This window comes from Trichoderma atroviride, chromosome 6 (genome assembly GCF_020647795.1).
Source record: "Trichoderma atroviride chromosome 6, complete sequence".
Classification (NCBI taxonomy): domain Eukaryota; kingdom Fungi; phylum Ascomycota; class Sordariomycetes; order Hypocreales; family Hypocreaceae; genus Trichoderma; species Trichoderma atroviride.
Window position 1 is genome coordinate 2,002,924 of NC_089405.1, and position 16,822 is coordinate 2,019,745.

The window sequence follows — 16,822 nt, forward strand, 5'->3', positions numbered from 1 at the left end:
AGGCCGTTCATGCAAGGGGACATGCGCTACGGGCAAGAACGGAGGGACGCAGCACGGGAATCGCACAAGTATTGAATACTACCCGACGAGAAATCCTAGAGCGTGCAGAGGTACCTGCCTGCAGCTTGTGTAGAAGCATAGGTACTTCACAGCAACGGCTGATCAAGTTCTCAGTACCTACCCCACCATCAACCGTCTTCCAAGTTCTTGTGGAATCCATGCCATGTAGCTGGACTGCTGTCAAAAAATCGAATGCTTTGAAGAAGAAAGTGGTATATTTATTTAGATAGTTGGCATACCAAACAATAGTGAGCAACATTACTTTCATACCACAAAATTCTCTATCGTAATACAAGTCCAGAGATTTCCATCCTCATTGCAAGTTGCTGATACAAAGCACCTTCAGCCATACTACTGTACTAACTAGTGAGCCCCGCGGCGATCGGCTCCGGATTATCGCACTCTCCGCCACTGAAAAAAAGGCTGAAAGTCTCAACTTGGCAGCGTCACTCACAAAAAGTGGCTCGTGCAGCTCCCGCAGGCTACGGACAAACTGGGTCGGTTGAAAATTATTCTCAGCAACTCCATCCCATTATAGCCGCTTCGGAGCTTGACACCGCGCTTCTTGGGGCACAGCAGCAAACATCTACAGCCGAGGCTTGCGTGAGGCCTTGAATAATCCTTGATATACCAATAGCCTCTTCGCTCCTCTCACCGGCGCAGCGAGGCGACTCGATTTTTTCGTCTGTCATCACCGGTTTTCGCTCGGCTCGGCTCCAGAGCCACCACATAATACCGCCGTCATGGCCACCCCCGTGGACACATTGCGGTCCCTCGTCTTCTCCAACCCCATCGCCGCTACAATAGGAGATGCCGTCAACTACTTCTCCGAGCGGAGGGCAAAGCTCGGACTGAGCAACCCTGGCACAATCGAGTCGCTGTCCAAGGAAGTCCAGCGCGATGTCTTCCTCAACAACTACATGTTCACCGGCATCCGTGCCGACCTGACAAAGATCTTCAGCATGGCGCCGCTGTTCCAGGTGTCGCACCAGTTCGCAATGGGTGAACGCATCAACCCGTACACCTTTGCCGCCATGTACGGCACCGGCAAGGTAAGCAGCAACGCATTGGAACCCGCGCACGAGTCGCAGTGCCGCCTTGATAACTAACTCGGAATTCAACTCCCAGGTCTTTTGCCAAGGCAACGTTGACAACGAGGGCTCTCTCTCCGGCCGCTTCAACTACCGATGGACCGATAAGCTGGTCTCCAAGTCACAGCTGTCCATCTCTCCCGGTGGCCAGGACATGGCCCAGTTCGAGCACGAGTATACTGGCAATGACTTCAGCGCATCTCTCAAGATGCTCAACCCCTCTTTCCTCGAAGGCGGCATGACTGGCATCTACATTGGAAGCTACCTTCAATCCATTACCCCTAAGCTCGCTCTCGGTCTGGAAACCCTCTGGCAACGCCCTGCTCTGACCCAAGGTCCTGAATGTGCCGTCTCTTACTGTGCTCGATACAAGGCCGCTGACTGGGTCGCCACTGCTCAATTGCAAGCTGCTATGGGAACCGTCAGTGCTTCATACTGGCGAAAGCTGTCGGACAAGGTTCAAGCCGGTGTTGACCTGAGCCTCGGTCTCGTCCCCTCCGCCGGTGGTATGATGGGTGGTGGCCTGCAAAAAGAGGGCGTCACCACCATTGGTGCCAAATACGATTTCCGCATGTCCACCTTCCGAGCCCAGGTTGACTCCAAGGGTAAGCTTAGCTGCCTGCTGGAGAAGCGTGTCGCTCCACCCGTTATGATGACCTTTGCTGCCGATATTGACCACTTTACGGTATGTGTGCCATGTTTACTAGCGATACGATATATATCAGACTAACTGTTCGTTTAGCAACAAGCCAAGCTTGGCCTCGGTGTCTCAATTGAGGCTGCCCCCGAAGAACTTCAAGACCAGCAGGAGGCTCTGGGCAGCCAGGCTCCTCCCAATATTCCATTTTAAAAAAGGCCATGACAGGAAACTCCCAGCGCATCACGAAACCCATAATCGGATCTCGATTGATAGACGACTAATGTAGTAGGACCGCTGGCCAACAAAAGGACGAACATTCATCTCTTCTTCTCCACACTCACGACTTTCTGATTGGTCAAGAAAAAAAGAAAATGAAAAGAAGGGGGAAAAACGAAGAGCAAAATTTTCTATCGCTATATGTTTGATGATGAATATCGTTTCTTTTTAGGCCTCGGTTCATACCTCTCTACATAACGACGGGAGAAGGGATGGAAAGCGAAGAACAAAAAGAAAAAAAAAAAGAAAAAACCCCATTCTTTGAAAACCTTCCTTATAGGGGGGTTCATCAACGCCTATGTGAAGAATGGGAAGGGGAGCTTGTATGTGACATTTTTTTATGACGGTGACTCTCCAATCCTGTTAGGGGAGAGAGAATCGCTATGGCCCGAGATGACCACAAATCTATTCTTAGGTTTGTATTTCTTGGTCCATGGTAATTGCTCTACCTCCCTGTGTATATTACAACTTTTTTTTTCCAAGACCGGTGCATACGTGCAGTGGGCTCGGGCGGGAAATGGGCGGTATGTAAAGCATTTGGGAATGTCCGTCAATTTTTTTACTTTTTTTCTATCTTTTGGATGGGATGGGACTATGTTGTAGGGAGGCATGTGTACACGAGAATCAAAAAAGGGGGGAAGTGGAGGGAGTTTTTTTACCAAGTACGGCATGTTGGCGAAAAAGGGTCCAAGTTTTACATAACTTCCTTTTCATGCTGAATGTACAAGAGAGATAGAGAGATGACGAACTTGAATGTAATAAATGAAAAAAAGATTCACTGTGATGAACAAATAAAAAAACAGAGACTCATTGTCTAAAGGAGTACGACATGAGTTTGTGGCTGATCACCGTTTAAGAGAAAGAGGGACATTCATTGCTGCTCCCAAGGTATATAAAAATGCATTTGAATCAGTATACCTAGTAATCGAAAATAAAACACAAGGGGAAAAAAAGTCCCTCATTCCACCAACGCCGTGGTATCAATATATATATATATAAGCTGTTTCTTCCTCCTCTCCTTTCGATATATCGGTACATGCAAGTAACCTGTAATAACTCCCAGTCATCCGATAATCATGCATTCCAACACTGTAATTCCATGACTCTTTCACATCATGACTGTGATTTTTTTTCTGTCTTTGGAAGAAAAAGATGTATCCAAGTTTAAAAACAAAAAAGGAGAAGCGCTTGCCACCCTACCATATTTTGTCCGTCCCATAATGCTATCATAAGCCATTTGGCTATCGTCTAAAACTGTGAGAGCTCGCCCATCACATAACGACGCACTCCCGCTCGGGCTGATCTCCCGACTTCTGCTTTTCATTCTTCTCTTTAGACTTTTTCCTTTTATGCTTGTGCTTTTCCGCCTTCTCTATTTTGTCATTCTTGTCATGCTTTTCAGCCTTCTCATTTCTATCCGACTTTTCAGTACCAGGGGGGTGATGTAACTGTTTTTCTAACGACATTGATGGGGAAATTGGTTGAGGACTTGCAGTTGCTTGGCCTATCGAGGTGGTAGATGAGATATTCAGCGCCGGTGGGTCGGGTAGCGGCTCTTTGCTGGTCTTGATCAACCCAAAGCGACTGAGGTTAAGGCTGATACGGCCCTCGCCCGATTGACTAGCTGGGCGGCTCTGCTTATTCAGGTTGAAGCGCGACGCAGCGCGAGACAATCTGGACGATGTCGGTTCATCAGCCGGTGTTACGGCAGGTGATTGCGGATCTGGTGTAACAGATGGCGTATGAGCAGTAGAGTCCGTGAGCGCCTCGCTCTGGCGGCGGGAAATCACAGACTCCACGTACGACCCTCCAAAGTTGAGACTTATACCTTCTAGCCACTTACGTGATGGTCGCTCGACATCGGCGGAAAGTCTAATGCTAGGAGGCTTGCTTTGCCCCAAGCGACTGGTCGAAGCTGAAGCTTGATGCTCATGGTGCGCTGTCAATACATGCGTTGAGCTAGCTGGCGTTTCTTCGCTAGTCGCAGAGTTTTGAATCTCCAGACTCTTCTTTGATTCATCATAGGATGGCGGCCGCCCAGTGTCTGTGCTCTCAGAAGCATCGACCATGGGCAAGATCTGGTAGAACAACAAATATGGCATCTCGACCTTTAATGATTCCTTGATATCGTCGACAAAGCTGACTCTGTTGGCGATATCTAGATCATCAAATTTCACCCACTGCGCTTCCTCATAATCCGGAGGCGGATCGAAATCATGCCTTCTGTTATCGGTGAGGAGTTTAGGGGCGACTCTCGCAAAAGAAATGTAGTGGCCACTTTGCAATGAATCGCCTCGATGGCAGACTATAGACTGCAGGACGAGCTTATATTCCGTTGCCAGTCCATTGATCTCCTCTTCAATGTTAGGTCCATCAGCAAGCATAAAATGTGGAAGTCGCATGCTCTCTGGAATGTCGATGTACGTATTGAGACGCTTCGGCTGGCCAGACTCGGTCATAGCATACCGCTTTAAGCAGATGCCTACCACAGGGCGCTGGTCAAAATTCATTGCCACTTCGACATCGTTTCGGGGCTCTGTACTATTAACCGCATGCCAAGCTGTACACAGCATTAGTTAAAGGAAGTAGTGACTGGCAAGGATTGTACACATACGAATTAGTCGGAAGAACTGCCAGGCAGGTATCGTAACCGCCTTGACTACAGTTGATCCTTTCCCACTGAGCCTCTTGCGAAGGGTGCTGGTCTCGGAACTCGTTGGGCGTCCTCCATTGTCGAGCATTACCCGCTGGATGACGCTGGCTGACCTATGCCTGATTGTCATCCTAGAAGAAGACCCTGCGGCATGATCGCTTGCATTGCCTGCGCTGTCTCCTGCGCTCAATACGCTGGGTGATTGCGGTGATTGCGGTGTGTCAGAGGGAGCGTCGTTTTGGCTCGTGCCATTAACGACTAGTTCCGATACAGAGGTTTCTTCTTTATCTTCGTCTTTTTCCAGCAGGGGTCCTGCCCGCGGAGTCAATGGTGACATGTCAATTGGAGATGATGAAATGGCCGTGGGCGTTAAGACACTTTCTTCGTCCCTAATCAGCCGAATTTGGTTCGGGATTGATAATATAGGAACCGCGCCTGGGCTGCCGTCCTCTGCAATCGATTTCTTTGCTTCTTCGCTGTCTCTGAGCACGTCGACCTGAGTATTGAAATACTCTTCTAGGCAATCTTCTAGCTTAATGCCGTTTCCATCGGTATCTGACGGTACTGCTAGATTGAGTAGCCTCTCGTAGACAACTTTGTGGTCATCGTCGTCATGTCTCCCTTGGTGGAAGAGATCAACTTGTAGCGAAAGGAGAGGTAATTCTAGCTTTTCCGTAAGGAAAGCAAAGGCTTCTGAGGTATCTTGTTGTTCCAAGAGACGAGCGTCCAGCCAGCCGCATTCAGCCATGGTGTCTTGTATTAATTTAGTCTGCGCAAGTTAGTAAATTGATCAACTTTTCGAGATTCTCGAGATGTTTTGTTGCTCACCAAGTCTGTGCGGATGAGTCTGCCTGTGCGTAGCATGTTCACCCATATACGTAGCAGCGTAACTAGCCTATTCCTGGGATCATCTGCTGGGAATTGGTTCTTGAGCATGCACTCGAAAGCATCCAGCTTAGAGAACATGGCGAAGAGCAGAGCATCTATGTAACAGGTGACGGCGCTGCGGTTCTCGGCACCAACCATATGGACGCTTGGGTCATAGGGTAGGATAACGCCAGAGGTAGATTTTTGCTCGATATCGATGAATTCCGTAGTACGCTGTGGGTCGCCATTTGCGTATTTGGTGACCAAGATATCTTGGATGTGCTCGACGGTGATATTGGTAATGTTGAGTGCGTCTAAACGTCGCTGGATATCCTCAATCTGCTTATTGATTAACATTTGTTTGGTAAGAAATTGAGATGTCATAAAGCAGCGCACCTTGGCGGCTTCTTTAGTGGCTTCCGCTTCATTTTGGTTGGCCTGTCTTGAATGGTCAGGCTTGAATAAAGACCGAAACGTGTCGGCTGTGAGAGGACGTGCCTGCCAGCGAGAAAGGATACTGGTCAGCCATGACCGTTTCTCTTTGGGGGGATTTGGAGTTGGGCGCCATGTCGGCCCATTTTCAAGGAAAGGTATGGGGGATTGAGAGGCTGTAGGAATAATGGTTTACCTTATTTGCAGGAGGGGCAGACTTGCTACGATGGTGCTCGCCGCTCTTATCGCGCAGGCTAAGGAACTTCCTGGGAAACTCCTTCATGATTTTCCGCTATGACGGGCTTTGTCTCGTGTATGTGGAGGAGGTGGAAAACAGACTCTCGCGGCGTGGAGCGAGAGAAGAGGCGTACGGTACGCCCCCATCATAGGGCGAGACGAGTCTCGACGCGGCGCTGGTGGAGCTGGATCGGCACGAAATCTTTGCTGCAGATGATTTTATCTTGGTCGTATATATATGTCCTTCTCCTTTCTCTTTCCCTTCGTTGGCGTCAGGCTTAATTCGAGGTATCGGCTACCTGTCTTGCGAGATTCGAGACGGCCGGTATAGCTCGAGAAGAAATGCTGCGCCGCAGGCGTCGATGCGTCGCCGAGAACAGGGCGCGGCTGGATAATGGAAAAAGTAAAGGCTGAGAGGCGCTTCGAGAACTGAACTTTGCAAAGGGCGCAGTCGGACGGGGTGACGAGGTGGCAGGAGGGAGATGTTGTGTCGCGCAACAAATGGACCCTCGAGCGGTTCCAGGTTCAAATAAGAACATGAAGAGTGCTGAAGCTAGTGCTTCGTGTTGGCCTGATGTTACAGTGGCGGGGGCGGGACATCCGGGTGGATCATATGCTGCCAGGGGACTGCAGTGGGCTGTAGGGGCGACACAAGCGACTAGACAGCGCTATAACGCGGCATGATACTGCGCTGAGGTGGCACCTTGCGACATGCCATCGATCCTGTCGCAGTGCCATTGAGAGATTTACATGAGATCGCAGCGGCTGACGGCGTTTTGTTGAGGCTGGTATCCATAGCATCGCAGCTGGATCCGCAGGGACCCTTTGGCGCTTCCAGCTTCCAGCTCCCATCGCCAATCACCTGCGCCCTGCACCACACGGCGGGCAACACCATCGGGCTTCGCCTCAGGGCCGGGTCCGTGAACACGGCTGCCTTGGCCTTGCGTTAGGAATCCCACAGAGGCCCCAAGCTGTTGTTTACTGTGTCCTATGTAGCTATACAGTCCCTGCGCGGTGCTAAGGCGGCCTTTTACTAACCTGCAGTTCTCGTGCCTCGCAAACCTGACTTTTTCCCTGCGGCCTCGTGGCCTGCGTACGAATGCCCTACGTAATTCTACGGCGACTGCTCAAGGCAGGCGATTTCTGGCCCCTTCGACAGCCGTTTTCGCACATCTAAGCGGCTTGCTAATCTCCACTCCTCGCAGTCATGTTACCGCCATAGAGTCAAGACAAACTTCTCTCCGGTCTTGGGCGGAATAGGTGGGGAACGTGACAGACGAAGACCCGAGCTTACGGGTCACATAGATGCTAAGACATTCTCTAGAGCATTATCTACTAACAATGGGAGCGGATTTTTTCACTACTCTAGTCGAGCTACCCTCGTCACGAGCCCTTTCCGGACTCACTGAGCTCTGGGACGAGATTGGTAAAACGCAAACAACGTCATTTCATCCAAGCTACTCAATACCAGGCGTTCAGCCCCCCCCGGAGGCGTGCCGAATGAAGGAACATTGGAGCTTTCGTGCAAAAGTATTTTGAAGTACTATCAGTAGTTGCCATTTGCATCTACCGAGCAGCCGCAGCGTTCTAGTGTTGTGCTTAAATTAGCATCAGCGGCTTTTTTGATCGCCTATGGCGTGACGAAAAGGCGTCGGATCTGCAAAAATAGAGTGGCTACCTAAAGTGAGGTGAGGTGGCTTAGGCCGAATGGCCTCCTAGATGGAATCATGCATACCTCTTGGCCAATCCCACAGTCCACGATCTACCAAGTTTCCATTCATCGTGAATTTTGCACTTTGACGCAAGTCGCGGACAATCTTGGGTAGGGGGGTTAGCTTTCATGGGATAGAAAACAAGCTGCAATGGCGACTTACACGCCGGCACCCTTGGCAGTTTTATGCAATGCTACATTTCAATCCATGGCTTTTGGCAAGACAAGAGCTCATGTCTTATTTTGAAAAACCACCTGCACCTATAATAGCTGAGAATCTCACAAATTTGATCAATTTTCAACGGTTCCCAGCAACCTCTCCTTTGTGAAACGGCCTGCCCATCGGTTCCGAGATCTCGTTTAGTTCGGAGTGCGGGCCGAGGTGCGTCTGCACCGCCACATGTATTCCGCCTCAGTGTGGCGCCAACCCTGGCCGGGATTAGCCTGTGGCTAGTGTCTGTGCAGAGGTCTGGAATTGGAAAATTCCCGTTGTCTCGAAGTAAAGTGGTGGGCAGATCGAGAAACTTCCTACGACGAAGCATTGAGACCTTTGGCTTTGGGCTTGACAATGGCAGCTTCCCGAGAAGGCGTTCGCTTGGCGAGAGCCTTGAGGCAAAAATTGCCAATTTATCAGTCTGCTCCGCTATGCGCAAGAGGGTTTGTCTCGACCAGAGCGGCACAGAATGCGACTGTGAAACCAGACAGCATCGCCGATATCGAGTCAACCTCTTCGTTTTCGACGCCGCAGCCTAGTAAAGATGTTCTCAAAGCTTTTGAAGAGTCACAGCAGCAGGGCGAAACAGAAAGAAGGCTCCCTGGTAACCGGTACGTGCTGCCCTTTGCAGACCCATGCTGCAAAAGCTTTTGCTAATGGTAAGAATCCTAGATACCAATATCATCCTCCCAAATACAATCGAGGCCCTCTGCACCCAGTCCAGGCACCACCCTCGTCCGAACCAACTGCTCGTGACTTCGTTCCTGGGCCTTTCAGCTTCCCTCGCTTGAAGCACACATATGAGAGCACTATTGCGCCCGACCTCATGACCCTCACATACAACCATACCCCTCCCGGGACAGTACCAGTCGAATCGCAAAAGGGAGTTTTGCGCCAATGGGACGGATCTTCTCCATACCACAAGAACCGACCGAGCAGAGGACCAAGAGGTGGAGGCTCGTCAAGGCTAGGAATATTGGAGCGAGACATCTCCTGGCACAATATTCCTGACATCGAGGCCGTCACCATCAACTCCTATGCTCCTCTGGCCGCTGACAACAAGGAGTACCTTCATGTGGCTCGAGCCGTTGTCCAGGCCATCAGCGGCCAGTTTCCCGATGTCACGACTGTGAAGCACAACGTCATCCACTGGGGCGTCCGAAAGGGATCAAAGGCCGGTGCCAAGACCACCCTGCGCGGCGCTGCGGCATACGACTTTGTCGATAAACTGGTGACGTTGGTTCTGCCCAAGATCAAGGATTGGCCCGGTATCAAGGCCTCCAGCGGCGACGATGCGGGCAACATTGCCTTTGGCATGAAGCCTGCCTGGATGTCGTACTTTCCCGAGATTGAGTTCAACTACGATGTAAGTGAGATGCGGGACAGAAAGTCCTTGATTCACGAACAGCTCTCATTACTAACATTTGATAATAATAGATGTATCCTCCTAAGCTGATGCCTGGCTGCGATATCTTCATTCACACCACTGCTACCTCCGATAGGCAAGGCAGGCTGCTCATGGAAGCATTGGGATTCCCTTTCTACGGAAAAGTTACGCACTGATGAACATCACGTCAGCGATTTGGGAGCATGGGTAAAATAAAAATCTGCGGGGGGGGGGGATATATAAAATGTATAACAACGTGTATCGTAAAAGCCATAATCGTTAGATACAATGTATGAATATTTGTAGGATACCTTTATTCATCAATCCCTGCCGGTTGATCCATCCAATACTTGCAGAACGCCTCAACTCCGCCCAATGTCCTTTTTTTCTTCTCCATTTCCTTTCAAACCTATTTAAAACACATTTATGATTTTTACTCCGAAGCCCCATTGGCGACGGCCTTGACCTTTTCCCTGAGTCCATGGATGACCACATCAACGGCTGTCATATCCGCGGCGTCTGTCTTGGCTGCAGTGAACCCTCGCTTGTTCAACTCGTCTGTGCAGTGATCCATGGAAGGCTGGTAATTCCTAACCGCAGAGCTCAGCGCATAGATTGCCTTGCGTCTGACGTCTTCGGCCTCATCCTCCTTCAGCGCCATCTCGATCAGAGGAGTGACGCCGCCAATCGCCAGCAGGCGCTCTTGAGTGCGCTCGTTGTTCTGCACAGCGGTGCCGACGCACCAGGCCGCCATCTTGCGCAGCTCGCTCTCCGTGCTGCCCAGGTGCTCGAGCAGCGGGGTCCACAGGTTGAGGTTGGCAATGTTGTTGGCGTTGTCGAGGTTCTCAATGAGCTGCTCAAAGTTGTCGAAGGCGATGAGCTTGTTCTCCAGGGTAACCTCGGGGTCGCCGATGATCTCCATGGAGCCCTTCATGAGGTCGGCATCGGAGGGCCCTCCCATGAGAGCGGCCATCAGCTCCGGGGTGAGGTTTGTTGGCGGCGGTACTTGGGCATTGGTCTCAGTGGAGGGGCCATTTTCGCCGGTCGTGGTATTCTCGACACTCCATCGCAGGAGTTCGTTGAGTCGCTTGTCGCCCATGGTAAATTACGTAGTGGTTTAGCGAGAATGTGTGTGGATATCTGCGTAATATGAAGAGGATGAAAGGATCAAGATATGGAGCAGCAATCTGGAATTGAAGTTGTTCGCCAAATCTTCGAGTTTTCCGCTTGTGGCATTCATGCGGCTTCTGGAAACTTCAAGAAGGCTTTAGTCTACAAAGGGACTAGTGCCGTCGAACTCTCCCTTTACAGCCTTACCAGGGTTTAATTCTAGTTGCATCCAGGGCTTGATCATCAGCTTCATTAATTAAACTGTGTATGAATCAAATTTCCGAGAGAAACAATCTGAAAAGCTATGATTTTGAGAGGAAGTTTCCTAAAAGACTCTCAAGTTGCCTTTGAGCCCGACAATTGTTTGCACGCCTGGCATTTTGGACTGAATCCTAGAAACGGGCAACAAAATGCCAACCCCACTTGTTCATCTCAGAACCCAGGCGATGGCTTTACACTCCGAGCTCCGTACGAGTGCGACCTGTAGCCTAGTCGTCATGATATGCTTACCTAGTACTTATATCGATACTTCATTTAGACAAAAGTTGAGCACCCTAATTCTGTTATCTAGCACTCCAGCTAGAGCATGGGCTACTACTACTGCTGCTGATGATGCTACTGCTGCCACTTTCAAATGTATTGGGCAGTTGTGTGTTTTCATACACAGACGGGCTGCCTTGTTGAGCTACAGCTGGGGTGTTGGACAACAGAATTGAGGTGCTAGGTGACTTTTCCCTCGACTTAGAGAAGTTTGTACTACCGTCGGAGTCCAGTTGGTTCACAAGCATCCTGCATATAGCCCTTCTTCTTGGCGTCAAAGTGGTGGAATCTTACAGATGACGTAACGCAGCGTAAAGTCCAACAAAGAGTTTCGTACGCTGAAGAAACGGGGATGATACTGCTAGATACCCAGTAGATACTGACAATGATGCTGTGATTAATAGGTCATGGTACGTAAGCATGTTTTCGAGTATCCAGGCAGATGAATATAGAAACATTAAACCTTGGAGGATGGTGTAGCCTTAATCCAGAAGCCACGCGTTGTCTGGAAGCTAAGATGGTCTTAAAGCTGTCACAGTGTCGCCTCGTCTCGCTTCGCCCGCCCTGCATTCTGGACCAAGCCGACTGCAGCGCTATGCGCCATGCAGCTTTGGATCTCCCGGGAGATCTTGATCCAGCATCAGACTAGGAGTTTGCACGCTCTCTATAGGTAGAAAGGTAGAGCTAACGGCTTTACCACCTATCTGATACCCTACACAGTTTATATCAAAGAAATATGACTTATCCACATGCCTCACGTGATGGTCCGAGTAGAGTCGAATTCTTTGAACAGCTGGAACAAGGCTTAGGGCGGCACTGGCTTTAACTGCAATTGGGTTGATGTGTTGGCGCGGCCGAATGAGCTTGGCTGGGGAGATTTGATAGCGAAAAGGGGGGCTAAAAACCGTCATCAGCTTCTTCTGGTGCGCCTCTGCGCCTCTGCGCCTCTGCTTACTGGTGCATGCTCAGCGACTGGCGTATTACGCATTCGATGGGCGGATAAATCTGGGGATTTGGGATGCAAGATGCCTAACTCAAGAGATACACTTGAATGCTGCTGCCTTCAGTGTGTGAGAGATGCTGTAATCTCTCTGCCTAGCAGCAATAAGCTTGATTCAGGCTTGGAATCTCGTTGCAGGGGCCTGCGTAGAGCACAGGCAATTTGACAGTCGTCAGGAGAGGGAGGCTCTTGGTGCAGAGAAGATCAGGGAGCCTTGAAGAAAGAGCACTACTACCTATTTCCTCTCTCTCCCAGGCAGTTGGTACGACGCGGTAGGAAGTCAGCAGCAAAAGTCCGCTGTTCCTACCAGCCACACATTGGGCCCCCTTAATAATGCGGCTGTCATCGAGCTTAGGAGAAGGAGGGGCTCTCAACTGGGAGAGCTTCACAAAAGTGCCCCTCTCTGCGCATCATCGCATGCCTGGCTCACCCGTCGGCCTGGGAAGATCTGTTTACACTCCGTAGTACCGCTGAAACCGAGTGTGTTTGTTATCCACGAAAGAGAGTTGTAGAGACAAGGCAGCCGTTTTTTTGCCATCGAATGGGTGCCTCAGCCTTGGCGGGTTGCGTACTGGGACGCGTACGATGAGACACTCGATGGCGCTGAGAATCTGGCTGCCTTGACTAGTAATTCCATTGCCTCTGCCTCTCCCGGTGATTGCAATCAGGCGTCCATTTTATGATTCCTCAAGCTCGTACATGCCTAGGCACGGAGTACGCACTGCTCCAGCGGTGGACGTGAGCATGGCCTCGTACCGTGTGGATGGAGCTTTCTTGCAAGGTGACGATGGCGTTGATCTCAGCCCCTCCCTCTCCCCCACTGATAGATGCCTTGCTATAGCGACCTAAGGGGACCCAAGGAGAACACCGAGACCTAAACGAGACCTAAAGGAGCGCAATAGCAGAGAGCGCTGAACAGCCACCGCCATGAGCCAATCATTAAAGCGGCAGGCAGCGCTGCATGGTTGGCGGGCGCGTGCGGTACTCCATGGGCGGCGACCAGGTACCTCGCACAAAGCACGCCGCCGCAGCGGTACCCAAGCCCGACCGCCGAGGTACTTTGCGCTAAGGCGGTCTCGCCCTGGTTCGCCGCCTCCCACACGCGGGCCCCACCAGGCCTTTGTCCCGCCCACAACTCTGTGCCCATCGTGGCAGCGGAGATACATACTTCCCTCCTTTCCTTCCCCTCCACTCTTTCTACTTCTTCTACAGCACCCCCCAATCGACAGCTTTCGACCTGCGTGTCACCTTAATATTTCCTCACTTCGTCCTCTGTTCTCATAGCTCTCGAGACCCTGCGATCGCGCGAGCTTTCTTCGTCTCTCTTCGGTTTCTTCATTCACCTTTTCACCAGTTTTCATCCTATAATCAGTCACAATGGAAGGTACGTCGACCTTGCCACGCAACACCGCGTCCAGCCTCCTGATGCCGAGGCCAATCGAGCAATCGTCGCCGTGATGCCTCGCCGTGAACATGAGGATATTGGCTAACATATGGATTTCCCGCACTGCAGAAGAAGTTGCTGCCCTCGTTATCGACAATGGGTAAGCTTCCCCGCCATTGTCTCACCGACACCATATCCTCTCTGTCCCTCCTCATCTGCGGGCTCAGGAGGCACGGTCACGGCCTGCCAGCCACGCCACGCAGGAGGAGCGACAGATTGCATCTACAACTGCATCATACAAGAATGAATTCGCTTCCTTTGAATCTGAAAAGCTGACAACAATGCAGTTCCGGTATGTGCAAGGCCGGTTTCGCCGGTGATGACGCTCCCCGAGCTGTTTTCCGTGAGTACCCCACTTCTGCTCCCTTTCCCACGCAACTGCCCGCCAGAGCTATACGTTTTGGGGCTATTGGGCGTTTGCGCGCCACCACCGCACGCTTTGGTTGACATTTTGCTAACGCCGCCAAATAGCCTCCATTGTCGGTAGACCCCGTCACCATGGGTAAGTTCTAATAATCAACACTCACGTGTCGGCCGCCGTCATTTTTGGTGGTCGCATTTTGAGCAGCATGGATCTGACCGAATCTCCTTCAGTATCATGATTGGTATGGGCCAGAAGGACTCCTACGTCGGTGATGAGGCTCAGTCTAAGCGTGGTATCCTGACCCTGAGATACCCCATCGAGCACGGTGTTGTCACCAACTGGGACGACATGGAGAAGATCTGGCACCACACCTTCTACAATGAGCTGCGTGTTGCCCCCGAGGAGCACCCCGTCCTGCTCACCGAGGCCCCCATCAACCCCAAGTCCAACCGTGAGAAGATGACCCAGATCGTCTTCGAGACCTTCAACGCTCCCGCCTTCTACGTCTCTATCCAGGCCGTTCTGTCCCTGTACGCTTCCGGTCGTACCACCGGTATCGTTCTCGACTCCGGTGATGGTGTTACCCACGTTGTCCCCATCTACGAGGGTTTCGCTCTGCCTCACGCCATTGCTCGTGTGGACATGGCTGGTCGTGATCTTACCGACTACCTGATGAAGATCCTGGCTGAGCGTGGTTACACTTTCTCCACCACCGCCGAGCGAGAAATCGTTCGTGATATCAAGGAGAAGCTCTGCTACGTCGCCCTCGACTTCGAGCAGGAGATCCAGACCGCTGCCCAGAGCTCCAGCTTGGAGAAGTCCTACGAGCTTCCCGACGGTCAGGTCATCACCATCGGCAACGAGCGATTCCGTGCTCCTGAGGCTCTGTTCCAGCCTTCTGTCCTTGGTCTTGAGAGCGGTGGTATCCACGTCACCACTTTCAACTCCATCATGAAGTGCGACGTCGACGTCCGAAAGGACCTCTACGGCAACATTGTCATGGTAAGTGATTTTCGCGCAAGGACAAATCGACTGAATAGCAGCGCTAATTACGCATTTCTCAATCTAGTCTGGTGGTACCACCATGTACCCCGGTCTCTCCGACCGTATGCAGAAGGAGATCACTGCTCTTGCTCCTTCTTCCATGAAGGTCAAGATCATTGCTCCTCCCGAGCGAAAGTACTCCGTCTGGATCGGTGGTTCCATTCTGGCTTCCCTGTCAACCTTCCAGCAGATGTGGATCTCCAAGCAGGAGTACGACGAGAGCGGTCCCTCCATTGTCCACCGCAAGTGCTTCTAAGGTAGGCGTGACTTGAACAAAGAAATTGTTGTGTGTTGCAGATTGCTAACTGCCGTTTAGAAGCTACGCGAGGTCAAAGACAAAACCTCACATCCTTCGCCAATCACTCGTGCCAAGCTCATGGAGTCGACAAATCATGCAGTGTCTCCATGGGCTCGCGTGTATTGCGATCGAGTCTCATATTTACGAAAAGTTTTTGACAGGGTCAAGGAGATGGGCGTTGGCTTTTCTCTGATGAGGATACAACGGCTTGTGTATGGCAGCTGGGCTGGATGCGTAACGCGGGTCTAGGGGCTAGAAGCTTAGGTTGATACAAATATTTATTTGCTTTCCGGTCTTAGAGAAACACGTTGAATGGAATTCTGTGATAATAATAGTATCTTTAACGCTAGATGCACCCTGGTTGTACAGCCTTTTACGGCGAAGTGTTTGTAAGGCATTGATTGATGATTCCTTTGTTGCCCAATGAAGGGACTCTGGCCAGCAGTTTCTTATGAATGCCTATGTTGGGAATCCTGCCCAGGTTGGCTGTTATTGGTGTCAGTGGCACTATTGCTGGGACTATTACTTGTCTCTTTACTTGTGTCACTACTTTGTTCGGCAATCTCGTCCGGACTATCTTCGAGGGTGGCGGCGACTTCGGCGTTGGCCTCTTCGTCTCCCTCTTCCAATCGCCTGTACTTTCGCCGACTCTTCTTGGCCGCGCTATCTGCTTTCTTCTTCTTTATCGCCCCAACTATGGAAGAGCGGCTCTGGTCGCCATTGAAGAATTCATCCACCTTCTGCGCCAATATCTCTCGAGCTTGTTTGCGGTTCTGGCTGCGTGATCGAGTGGCTTGGGACTTTACGACGATGCCGGTGGGGATGTGCTTGAGCTGGACTGCGGAATTGGTTTTATTCTAGTAGAGGGACCCATGTAAATACATCTTCTACTTGTAAAAGGGCTTGTCATGGATGTGTGAAATTAAATATTTCTCTGTGCATCTGTACGTACAATCTTTTGGCCGCCGGGGCCGCTGCCTTTGAGGTAGGATTCTTCGATTTCGGAGTCCGGGGGAGGTTTTGGACGGGGCGGGAGCGTCTTCAAAAGAGTGGCGCCGAGGGTGCTGAAAGATTGAAGGCCCGGGATGGCTCTGGCCGATGGTGCGATGGGAAAGGTTCTTAGAAAGAAGCCAATGGAGCGTGACATGGTCTTTCTGGTTAATGAAGAGCTCTGCAAAGCATAGGTAGAGGATCTGAGTTTGAGCTATGAAGTTGCGGACCATAATACTGTTGCAGCAAGATTAGCCCATAATGGCGCCCAGCATAGGCGGGCTATCCGTAGCGGGCTTAGGGAGCATCCGCCAGTGGCTACCGGCGAGGCACCGCTAACTGGGCGGGCGCTACAAAGGTTGGGCAAGGGGACCGGAAACGCTGCATAGCGACATTCCCAATTACGATTTCCGGATTACGCCTCTTTTTTTCTTCTTCATCTTCTTCCCTTTTCCCCTTCTTCC

At 51.1% G+C, this 16,822-nt stretch overlaps 6 protein-coding genes across 6 annotated transcripts; 3 read left to right on the forward strand and 3 right to left on the reverse strand.

Moving 5' to 3' along the window:
- Nucleotides 1-493: 493 nt before the first annotated feature.
- On the forward strand, nt 494-2,832 carry TrAtP1_011251 (uncharacterized protein). Its single transcript, XM_014093390.2, has 3 exons — nt 494-1,112; nt 1,189-1,836; nt 1,894-2,832. The coding sequence occupies exons 1-3, from the start codon at nt 804-806 to the stop codon at nt 1,999-2,001; spliced, it is 1,065 nt and encodes a 354-aa protein (XP_013948865.1). The 5' UTR covers nt 494-803; the 3' UTR covers nt 2,002-2,832.
- A 506-nt stretch (nt 2,833-3,338) lies between these two features.
- TrAtP1_011252 (uncharacterized protein) lies at nt 3,339-6,302 on the reverse strand (the record flags this gene model as incomplete). Its single annotated transcript, XM_014093391.1, has 5 exons — nt 3,339-4,627; nt 4,682-5,489; nt 5,549-5,926; nt 5,984-6,085; nt 6,216-6,302. 5 exons carry the CDS (start codon nt 6,300-6,302, stop codon nt 3,339-3,341), a joined length of 2,664 nt encoding a protein of 887 aa, XP_013948866.1.
- Nucleotides 6,303-8,490: 2,188 nt separating this feature from the next.
- Nucleotides 8,491-9,845, forward strand: TrAtP1_011253 (mitochondrial 54S ribosomal protein uL5m). Its single transcript, XM_014093392.2, has 3 exons — nt 8,491-8,792; nt 8,854-9,547; nt 9,619-9,845. The coding sequence occupies exons 1-3, from the start codon at nt 8,536-8,538 to the stop codon at nt 9,742-9,744; spliced, it is 1,077 nt and encodes a 358-aa protein (XP_013948867.1). The 5' UTR covers nt 8,491-8,535; the 3' UTR covers nt 9,745-9,845.
- Nucleotides 9,846-10,001: 156 nt separating this feature from the next.
- TrAtP1_011254 (uncharacterized protein) lies at nt 10,002-10,667 on the reverse strand (the record flags this gene model as incomplete). Its single annotated transcript, XM_014093393.2, has 1 exon — nt 10,002-10,667. The coding sequence occupies one exon, from the start codon at nt 10,665-10,667 to the stop codon at nt 10,002-10,004; it is 666 nt and encodes a 221-aa protein (XP_013948868.1).
- Nucleotides 10,668-13,354: 2,687 nt separating this feature from the next.
- On the forward strand, nt 13,355-15,688 carry TrAtP1_011255 (uncharacterized protein). Its single transcript, XM_014093394.2, has 7 exons — nt 13,355-13,602; nt 13,732-13,762; nt 13,950-14,005; nt 14,134-14,164; nt 14,257-15,028; nt 15,096-15,327; nt 15,387-15,688. Exons 1-6 carry the CDS (start codon nt 13,596-13,598, stop codon nt 15,324-15,326), a joined length of 1,128 nt encoding a protein of 375 aa, XP_013948869.1. The 5' UTR covers nt 13,355-13,595; the 3' UTR covers nt 15,327; nt 15,387-15,688.
- Nucleotides 15,689-16,589, reverse strand: TrAtP1_011256 (uncharacterized protein). The gene is made up of 2 exons (XM_014093179.2): nt 16,321-16,589; nt 15,689-16,225 (listed from the first exon to the last, which is right to left on the reverse strand). Exons 1-2 carry the CDS (start codon nt 16,513-16,515, stop codon nt 15,818-15,820), a joined length of 603 nt encoding a protein of 200 aa, XP_013948654.2. The 5' UTR covers nt 16,516-16,589; the 3' UTR covers nt 15,689-15,817.
- Nucleotides 16,590-16,822: the final 233 nt, after the last annotated feature.